At 37.2% G+C, this 11,391-nt stretch overlaps 1 protein-coding gene across 1 annotated transcript; it reads right to left on the bottom strand.

The window, feature by feature from the left end:
• Positions 1 to 1,269: 1,269 nt before the first annotated feature.
• LOC127872324 (acetylcholine receptor subunit alpha-1-B-like) lies at positions 1,270 to 9,714 on the bottom strand. Its single transcript, XM_052415653.1, has 4 exons — positions 8,431 to 9,714; positions 2,974 to 3,000; positions 2,111 to 2,341; positions 1,270 to 1,371 (listed from the first exon to the last, which is right to left on the bottom strand). Exons 1-4 carry the CDS (start codon positions 9,712 to 9,714, stop codon positions 1,270 to 1,272), a joined length of 1,644 nt encoding a protein of 547 aa, XP_052271613.1.
• Between the last annotated feature and the right edge of the window lie 1,677 nt (positions 9,715 to 11,391).

Below are 11,391 nucleotides of genomic sequence, written 5' to 3'. Positions count from 1 at the left end.
GCTAAGTCGACGTGTGCCTTTGCACGCAACAAATGGACCGCCAGACGCTCTTTCTAGCTTAGAGCATGCCTTCAACTTAAAGCGTCTCTTGTAGGCCCACAATAGATCAGCGACCTGATACTGGTTAAATTTCATATTAGCATCATATACTTGTATCCCTGCACTTTTACTAGCGTTTTCTCATGATATGTACGTGCGCTCTCGAATTCCTTCTCATGGACTTTACAATGCACTGGATAACGAATTCATGCCGGCATACGTAAATCATTTTTCACGACCAGCAAGTTGGTCGTAAGTTTGCATCAGCAAGGCAGCAAAGGTTTTCAAGCGTCTTGTCATCTTACTAGAAAGGCACCATACGCATTGAAGCTCGCATAGATCTTTCTACCGGACCGTTTCCTCGCGGTTTGCTGGCTACCTTTTCCCTTATTTGTGAAAGAGCGCAAACCTCATTGAAACTTGAAATTTGAGCATTTGATTGAAAACATACAAAGGTACATCCCGTATTACCTTAAAAATATGCAAAAAAGTCACCGATAAAGTATGTCTTAAGTCGTTTTTTGAAAGTGTCTATTGAAGTACATTGTCTTAGACTCAAAGGTAGATTGTTCCATAGTTTTGGACCAACAGTACTGAAGCTTCTTACACTGAATAATCTTTTCTTGTTGAAAGGTACATTAAAACAGCCTATTGATGATGCTGATGATCTAAGATTACGTTTAGAAATTGGTGTGGATAGAAGTTCGGTCAAATAGGCAGGGGGATTACCAATTTAACAGTTAGACATGTATGTATGTATGAATTTTGAATTCGATTCTAGCCTTGATTGGCAGCCAGTGCAGGTCATGAAGTGATTGTCTTGAACTGTCACTTTTTCTACGGCTCAGAACCAATTTTGCGCACATATTTTGAATACGCTGTAATTTTCCAATTCACTCTGTGAGATGCCGTACAAAATAACGTTCCAATAGTCCAAATGGGAAATGACTAAAGAAAGAACAAGTGTTTCTGTGGCGGCTTGTGTTAAGTATTTACGAATGCTTTTTATTTTGATATAATTCAACCTTGCAGATCTACACTTTCTCTTAACGTGGTCCTTAAAGTCCAGGGTTTTGTCCTAAAATGCGCCCACATATCTTATGCTACTTTGTCGTTTGATCTTGTCACCACATACATCAATGTCCTGAGTGTGACATTTATTTAATTGAGGGCGACTTCCAAACACTATGTATTCAGTTTTTGAAGCGTTCATTTTGAGCTTGTTACTGTTCATCCAATTGTTAATTTCTTGTGCACAATCTTGGAGTTCGTTGATGGCTTCAGTTTTTTCCGATAGCATCGGCTTGAAACGTTTGCTGGCAGTATGGTAATCTGCTAAGCCATAGACAGAGATGGAAGGGGGTACTATGTCAAAAATTGTTCCTGCATAGGTGAGGTAGAGCCAAGGACCTAAACAACTTCCTTGTGGGACACTGCATTTCAACTCACGTGGTTTTGACATGCATCCGTTCACACTTAAAAAACAACTTCGCGGCCGCAAGTATGATTCCATCCAGTCCAGCGCCACACCACAAACGCCATATTGACTTTTCAAGACATCTAAGAGTATTTCATGATCTACGGTGTCGAGAGCAGCACTAAGGTCAAGTGCAATGAGTGCTGTTACCTCTTGGTTTTCCATTGCAGCTAGGAAATCATTAACAAGTCCTAGCAATGCCGACTCACAAGATTGATATTGTCTGTAAGCAGACTGGTTCTTTGGGAGAAGATCATTTTCACTAACATGTTTGTTTAATTAAAGAGTTCTGATTAAAATTAGTTTTGACAGAAATGGCAAATTACTCACTGGTCTGTAATTTGAAAAGGTCATTTCAAGGCCGGCTTTTTTTAACAGCGGTCTAACTACCGCCTGTTTTCACTTCGCAGGGAATACATCTTGTGCCAAGGAAAGGTTTGCTAATTTAGAAATGGTTGGAAGAAGCTCATTCAAAAACAACTTTAACACTTTTGTCGGTAAGACATCAAATTCGCAGGACTTTGTTTGTAATTGATTTATAAGCTTTCTGATCTCGTCTTCTGTGAGTTTTTCAAAATTCCCAAACTGTGTCACCTGTTTCGCAATCGGCGTGTAGTTGTCAAAGTCTTTAAGAGTTTTTCGGATTGTCTCTATTTTCTGTATACAATGATCAGCAAATGTGTCAGCTAAAGTATTTTCATTTTGAACAGTTGGCAACGGGTTCTCAGACTTGCTTCCCGTAAGCTCCGACACAAATTTGTACAGCTTTTTGGAATCACCCTTAGATTCAAGTACTTTCTGGCTGAGTGTCAATGGCTTTTCATGCTTGAATTCACAGTGATATTTATGAAGCGATACTTTGTAGTTTTCATAGTCTTGTGGTTACGATATTTTTGCCAATTTTTTTCTGACCTACGTAAAAGTCGCTTTAAGTGAAGAATATTCTCACTGAACCACGGCTTTGGGGATCTATAAATTTGCTTTTTCTTTTATAGGAGCATGCTTATCCAGAAGTCCCCCGATGTCATCCTGAAACTGATGGACATAAGTTTCAACAAAGGCAGATTCGATTGACAATTTGGCCAGATCACTACTAAATTCGGAATTATCCATGTCCTTGAAGTTTCTGAAAACTACAGTTTAGCTGATTATATTTTCTTTTTTTCACTTTCGTGACTACTTTGATAGCACAGTGATCAGAGATGAAAGGGCCAGGTTCACAAGAAAGTAATTCTACACCGTATGCAAGTTCAGTTATCACTAGGTCAAGACTATGGCCATGTACATGTATATGGAAAGTTACATGTTGTTTCAATCCCAGGGCAAATAAACAGTTATTGAATTTTGAAATTGCATTTCTATCTTCATGTATGTGCAAATTGCATTCGCCCATGACCAAAAGGTTTGAATATATTGCGACAATGTCTTCTAGAAAATGAAAGAAATTGCTCACAAACTGTAAAGGTGTAGCCAAAGATGGAGGTCTGTAAACACCAACACAATTTATGGTAATATTTTTAAAAATCTGCTGCCATACTCCGTACTCAAAGCTTTGGGTTGTGCCCGATACAATTTTACGCATGTTAACACTACTTTTGCATGTCAGAGCAACACCACCCCCTATCTTATTTCTACGATTTGCAACGCTAATTTTATAACCATTTTGATTCAAATCTGATGTTTCGAAATGATGTTGTTTTTCGTCTGAATACCAGGTCTCAGTTAATAGAGCAAAATCAGTTCTGTCTTCACGGAGCACTTGACCAACGAGTACATCTTTCCTGACTTATGAACGGCAATTTAGAGTCAGACAGGTAACATTCTCTGTAAAGTTGTTAAGATTATTGCATCGTTTGGGGTATATCAAATTTGAAATATTTACACCAATTTGTTATCTATTTCTTTTGTGAAGAGTGTATCTTTTTACCCCTGACTGGGTTCTTATAAAGTTCAGTATACCTAAGCCTTTTAATCTGGCTAAAACTTGTTGTTCAGGCTTAATCCATTGTCTAGGTAGTGAGCGAAAACTCATCAGTTCACTTGCGGTATATGATAATCCATCTGAGCCCCCAATGCAATCCATGTTTTTATGCATTGAAAAACTGTTCACCCAGTTACAACACAAATCTGTGTTATTGTCTAATTGTTTTAGACACAAATACTTTGTAAACACAATACAAATTCCAAAAACAAAGTTGATATTCATGATGCACACATATTTAATAATATCCACAGCAAAAATGAAGTCAGTACAATGTCTTTTTCTTACACAAAATCAAATATTTGTAAGATAATACGATTTAGCAGCCTAACACATTCGGCGCCTAATCCAAATTAATACATTAATATCCCACTTTCGTATGCCGCACACTGGTCAGATTGGATTGACAAAGGACCAGTCAACATGGGAAAAGCTATTTAATTATTAGCTCGCACACGTTTTGTCGGTCTGAATTACAACATTTATGTTCCCCACATACTTTGAGACTTTTGCCCGCAACCAGGTTATACCTGGCTCCCGTTCCATTATCGTGAAAAACCCAGTAAAGTCAATAGACATAATAACTCAGTGAGTACAAGCCTATACATGAGCTACTGGAGTCCCAATTGGTTCTGTCGACTTCCTCTCAGACGGGCATTCGTCGCAGCGCAGCATATGAAGCCTGATTTGAAGTTTTGTCTCATGCATGCAAAAGTTCTGACGTAGAAGGGACATAGTCTTCTGGCTTCTTTAATCGGTCCAATATCTGGTATTTGCACATTTTACTGAATTCCTATTACTTACATATTAATGAATACAAAATGACCCCTATACTTTAAAAACGCGCTCTAAACGTTAATTTAAAACATATGGACCGTGCTCTGTGGAAAGGGGGTTTAAGGCCTGTGCGTTAAGTGTCTTCCCAGATTAGCCTGTGCAGTCCGCATAGGCTAATCAGGGACGACACTTTCCGCATAAACTGGAGTTTTGCTAAGAAAAGACTTTATTTTAACACAAAAATCATAAAAGCGGACTGCACAGGCTAATTTGGGACGACACTTTACGAGAATGTGTTAAACCCCTATTTCACAGATTACGACCCATGTTAATGTCAGTTTTGGCAGAATCAGTAAATTCATTTATTTGGTCACATGCTGATCAGGTAAACGTAAATATTACCACACAAATGAAATACTTAACAAAAAATCGCATATATAATTAAATGAATAAGCGAATAAATTATTGGTTAACACCGTTAGTGTTATGAAGATGCGACAAAGTAAGGTACAACTTTCGTTTTAATATAGCATTGTTAATACATTAAGAAAAACTTCTTAATTGTGTAGTTTAAGCACTTGCCATCATAGATTTGAACTTATCGACAATGTAAAGCGAGTTGTTAACTTAATACTTAACCACTACATCTCTATTACACATACATTTACATAAAACGTGATATTCCGATTTCTACAGAGTTTGCAGTTCCTGTTTTGTCTTGCAATGTTTTTGTATCTATCAGTTTCTAATGAGTTGCTCACTCCTTACTAATTAAATCTTGTCAAAGCTTTTCAATGGCAATCGTTAATAACAAGTTCAATATTTTGTTATGCATGATCCTTGTTAGCATAATTATGTAACTTACTTTGCGAATTTATCAAAATAGACCATGACTGAACGTATTGATCTCGAAGTCGTTGTTTGAGGTTTGGATAATGGTTTGTTATGTTAACGTCTTCATGCAAATTATAACTTAAGTCTATATTGCCAATACGGTCTTAAATAGCTTTTGACCAGTAAAGTTTTATATGACTGTTAGAAAGTGCATTATATGTATTATATATGATATTATTGTCGTACATTTATCATATTATTGGCTTTAGTGAATTCATAATTTTGCACTATAGTTAAAGAGTCCTCTCTTAACAGGTTACAAATAATTCACCTGGCACGGCAACATTTGATGTCTGTTAGTGGACAACTCATATATATATTAACAAAATTTGAGACGTATTGTGTCAACCTTATTGTTTTTATAGACATCCACAAACTCCTCTAACTTAAACATATCAGTATTTAGAGGAAATATTAAGAATTTATATTCCACTGGTGCATTATTTTATGTTTAAAGTAGTAAGAATGTTTGAGCAACACCGTACTTAATTTCGCTATTCAATTCAATGCTAAATCAAATCTGCGATGCTGCATCAAAATCGGGGTGCAATAATTATGAATGTTGAATCATGATTATTATTTATAACTGAAACGTCAGTCTGATTTACACACCGGTAATCATAATGTCTGACATGCCAAGGTCTTCAATAGCCTAACGTACAAAATATTTCATATAATATGTAAAAGCGTGGCGTTAACTTTATTATTATCCGACTATGAGGATACCAATTCCATCATCTCCGATTTCGTTTCCCATAATCACTGCTGATTTGTACGACAAAAACTTCAACATCGAGTCCGACTGGCCAAACATTATTCTCACTTAAATAAAAATTACTTTAATAATATTTTATTGCATTTTCTTTCGTACATGCATTCATACAAATATACATATGGTGCATAGTGCATAGAGTAGATATACTACAAATTGATGTTATCGAATGTATAGAAAAAAGCAAAAGGGTTGGGTAACGAGTTTTAACAACATAAGATGACGACCCTTCCCAGTATTTCCGATTCGGTAAATAGGGACATTGAACGCGCACATCGTGAGTGTAATATAAACAATTCAGTAAGTAAATAAACAGACTTGCTGACGACGTATTAACAAAAGGTAAGTGTCATTCACTGTTTTACACTCCAAATAGATAAGAGAAAAAGGTACGCTAAGTTTAAAGAGAATGTTATAATATTAGAATTAACTAAACTAAACATATCGTATTATAGTTTGTTTGAATTAAGAGTGTGGTACGGACTAGTGTTGGTAAAGAGCACGATACGTTGCTCGGAGAAAACAGGGCATTTGAAGAAGAAATGAGACTAAGGAATAGTTGAATTTCAGTAAATCGCAAGTCTGCGGGCAATTATTGCATAGTCGCCACGATTACGTAACAAGTAAGGAATGTTATCTGTTGTGGCTGGGAAAATATCGTTTAAATATTGTGGTAAGGCACCTTTATTGTGTTTATATACGAAAGCAAGTTTTTGAATTTTCCGTCTGTCATCGAGAGAAACCCAACCAATTTCTTTTAGAAGTAGAGTAATTTTAGTTGATCTTGTAAATCCTGTTACAATACGAGCTGCATCAAATTGAATTTTGCCTAACAGTTCTTGTTCGTATTTTGCGCAGTTGTCCCAAACAACGGAAGCATACTCTAACAAAGGTCTTAGATATGAAACGTATATCTGATTTAGTGTTTCTCGCTTGAGTTTGTATTTTAGCATTCTCATGGATCCAAGTATTTGGGAAGCTGATTTTGATATATTGTCAATATGTTTGTGTCATGAACCGTCTTCAATTAGCGTAATACCGAGATGTTTATGTTCTTTTACATAGGATAAATGGGATACATAAATATTAACTAATTAGCGATAACTGTTCATTGAAAGGTCTTTGATTTAACCAACAATGCTAAGTAATGCGTTTTCACAATCTTAAATCACTTTTTACGCTATATATTGTAACTTATAAGTGAAACTAAACCCTGTTAGAATGTGTATATTTTTTATTAATTCAATCATACTTTTGAATTTTTTGCGATTTTAACATTTTACAAATTAGTTAAACACCATTATTAATAACAAAAATACGTATAACTCAATTCGTGTTATACTTTGAATAGTTTGTTCACATAAATATACATTGTATTTACAAGGGAAAAACAGCAAACGGATTTATGGTTCAGTTCATGTTAAAAAGGTTTATTTAAACACATTGTATGAGAGAAAAAAACAACACAGATACAAAATCTACCTTATACATATAGTTTAATTTTTGAAATCAAATAATTTCAGTTTCTCACAAAATTACACATGTATAATTAATACATATTTAAAATGAGGCTGCGTTATGAGTGGACCCGGAGTGTGTCCAAGCACTCTACCTAATTTACTTACTAGACTGACACAAGTTGGGAAGCATTTTCCATGATAGGTTAGAGATCAATTAACCTGGTAGCCGAGGTAACAAGCGCGTGTACCAACAACTGTGCTTACCAGGCTGTTCCAACTTCTTTTATACGAAATCCTGGGCTGTTAAAATACTATTCAGGAAGCAAACAAATTGACATGTAGATAAAGTGCTTTTATTACGCAATTGTATACCAAAACAGTTAAGTTGGTATAAAACAGCTAAAGCAACATTCTTCAGAAAAGTATAATGGTTGCTTAAAAAAGTTCATGAATTGCTTAAAGAAAGAAAATCAAAACTCATTTCAAATGGATAGATATACATTTAAGTTTAGAATACGTTGAACCACGCAGAAAAAGGTATTCATGTAGATGTACTACATTTTAGCAACAACACTCGTTTAAGTGTTTATTGATGTGTACCTAGTGAGTGTCCCCGATTGCATTGCTATCCTCGTGTCATGTAGTTTAATATGAGCCGCGCTCTGTGAAAAGGGGTTTAATGCATGAGCGCCAAGTGTCGTCCCAGATTAGCCTATGTAGTTCGCACAGGCTAATCAGAGACGACACTTTCCCCTAAACTATATTTTTTTCAAAGAAGATATTTTCTTTAAACAGAAAATATCATACAAGCGGAACGTGTCGTCCCTCATAAGCCTTTGCAGACTGCACAGGTTAATCCGGGGCGACACTTTATGCACATGCATAAAACCTCCTTTTCACAGAGCACATGTTTTGCATAACTCGTTCATAGACTTACATTGTGATAAATGATCATCAAAAAGCATAGCGTGTCTGTTATTAGAAGAAGAATGAAAAACAGGAAAAATACTTTATCCAAGGCAATGCTCACTTCTGCCCATGTGATTTCCAAGACTGAGCTATCACTGTCGTCCGTTTCTTTGTTCTGAAGGGGTTTGTCCTCGGGACGAGCTGAAGGCGGAGTCCCGTTACTATGTGTAGGTAGGTACAGTATTTCACTACGATGGGTGTGGATCGAATACGGCATTGAATGCATGCCGGGGAAAGATCTATCGGAAGCGTTTTCTGGCCGAGCAAACTTGATTTTGTCACTGCGATTAGTCCTGTCAGCACTCTCTGACCCGGTCCGCCGAACATAGTAGCACCCTAAACACATAGCGATGGCCCTCCACGCGCCTCCCGGCTGTTGCTTTTCACTTCTGTGGTACATGTGGAGGCTGCATATGACGGCGAGCGTAATGGCGACACTGATGACGAGCACCGACACCAGATAGTAGCTAAACAGCGACATCGGATTCGAGTTTTTCGGAAGATTGTCTCCCACGAGCGTCAGGAAAACCGCAATGGACAGCAGCACCGTCAGGCAAAAGGAGATGCGCTCCCCGCATTCCGTAGGGATCAGGAAGACCAGAATATTCAACGCGGACATAATTATCAATGGAAGTAGCACATTCACTATCGCAAATCGGGGCTTTCTCTCTAACACGACATTGAACCTAACCATGAAGCTGTAAAGCTCTGATGTAACGCTTGTGTCCATGAGATCACAGGCGCCATTAGGCGAGTAGTAGGTCAATTTAACTTTGTGATATAGTGGATATAGAATCATTTTATCAACACCGTAGTTTGCCGGCATGAAGTCAAGGCTGCATGTTTGCGTATCCCAGGGATAGAAAGTGACGTCGACGTCGCACGATGATGTAAACACGTTGCCTATATGATGCGCGCAAACCCCCGACGCATTGACTTTCACTGTATGCCAGTCCTCAGACAAACGTTCATTTTTATTAACATTGTTCGTAAGCATCATTTGTGAAACCCAAATCTTGCTGACGTCAATATAGAGATTATCAATACCACCGTAGTCCTTAGGGTCCCAAACCAGTCGCTCATCCTTCCATGCGAGGAACAATAGCCCAGTAAATGATATTTTCTCTTCGACTTCGTTAAAATCTTGAATAGAGATGAGATCCAACAATGTGGACACTACGACCTGTCTCGACTCATTCAACACAGGCCTGAACATTTTGCTGTAACCCACCATTAAGTCACTGAATAAACGCTCAGCGTCCGTAACCGTCTTAGCGGGCATCCCGTTGAATGACGTCATTAACACGGTAAGAGTAGCCGCCAAAGCAACCCAGATTGGCTTCATCGTTGGTCTGCAAAAAGCCGTTGCTAAGGTTTGTATACTTTACATGTGTTTATTGATAGGTCTTTGATAAAAGCCGTGGATAAGTTATGTATACCAGAGACATAGATCTACTTCTCTATCTATACGTTACATGTGTATAAAGCTGTATACTAGAAGTGATTAACCGCCAGGAAAACGTCAGAGATTCAAACACCAATTCAACGCCATGAGTACATGAAATGCATGAGCACTCACAAATAAAGAGAAAAAATCTGCCATTCTAAAATAAGTAACATAATATCAGCGCCGTTTATTTTCAAAATCATCTACACACTCGTACTGCGCCATATCACGTAAAATGTTAAACATAGTGACCACATTACAAATAATACACGGACGCAATATCGATGAAAATACCCATCAAGTAGAATCTGTGCTATTTGACAAAGCGAAGTTTAACATATATGACATGTTTAATCTGATACAGAACAATAAGGGTACCTTCCGTTCCTTGATCAACATCGAACAAATGATAATAACAAAAATAAAATAGTATAACTGGTTACCTTGAGGATAAACAAGATGTATTCCTTTTATGTTTTCGTTTGTTATTGTAGAGAAAGATCAGTCTTTGTTGTCACCGTCTTCCCACAAGGGACACGGTTGAATAATTGCCCTTGCCATGAATATTTGCTTTCGAGCTTAATTTAGGCAATTATCCCTATTGAAGCCATTGTCGGGTATATACCCCGATGGTATGTTGCAATAGGGTCCTTGGAGGTGCTAATGAATGACATGGTAAGTACCTAAGATGAAGATTATATTTACATATAAAGTAGGGATGTAGATGAAAAGCAAAATTGGTATTGTAATAGTTGGTCATTGAAATATTCCAATATTTGATCGTCTGGTATTCAATATAATTATAAAAGCAAGATCTGAAAATGTAACGCTGTTTTGTATTGAAACTCCTCGATAAATATTATGAGAAAACGCGCAACAATATCCACTTATATACATCATTAAATATATTCAAGGACATATTTACTTTAATCGTGGTCCAGTTTTGTTTCCAACTACAAAGGCTTATTTTTTGTTATTTCAAGCGTTGATGATGATCAGACTAAACGTAATTTGAGATTGTAAATCATTTGGGGCGTGTGTTAATTTTTCATGTGCCTATCAACTATTTGGAGTCAATGTTTAAAAAAAATCGCAAATCGATTGTGGTTTCATACTTATTGATGAAGGACAATATTCGACTGTATTGATAATAAGCTTTTACCATAGTTATATATTAAGCGAAACGGAATTGAAACATGCACATGTATCATATGACGCGCTATACATCGACCTCGTCAAATATACTCATGACGGTCAACACCTCGGTCCAGAACCGGATCTGTCCACCTACGACGCCGACGCGAAAACGGAGGTCAGCGTCTGAATAGCAGCGGAAACTTACACGATAATAAACCACCGACTAGGAGTTAGGGAGACGGCCGGAAGCAGGTGACTGTTATATCCTGAAAAGTACAGGGTCGTTACACAAAACTCGAGGACAGTGATTTTCTTATTTATTCATAGGACTTTTATACATGTTGACAATTTTGAGTGTTTCCCATGCTCACGTCCGAAACTCGACAGAAAATCGAAGAGACATAGTGGTGGTGTAATATTTGACTAAACAGTTTCTCA

This window comes from Dreissena polymorpha, chromosome 3 (genome assembly GCF_020536995.1).
Source record: "Dreissena polymorpha isolate Duluth1 chromosome 3, UMN_Dpol_1.0, whole genome shotgun sequence".
NCBI lineage: Eukaryota > Metazoa > Mollusca > Bivalvia > Myida > Dreissenidae > Dreissena > Dreissena polymorpha.
Note: the sequence above shows the minus strand (reverse complement) of the source record. Positions and strands in the feature narration are given on the sequence as shown.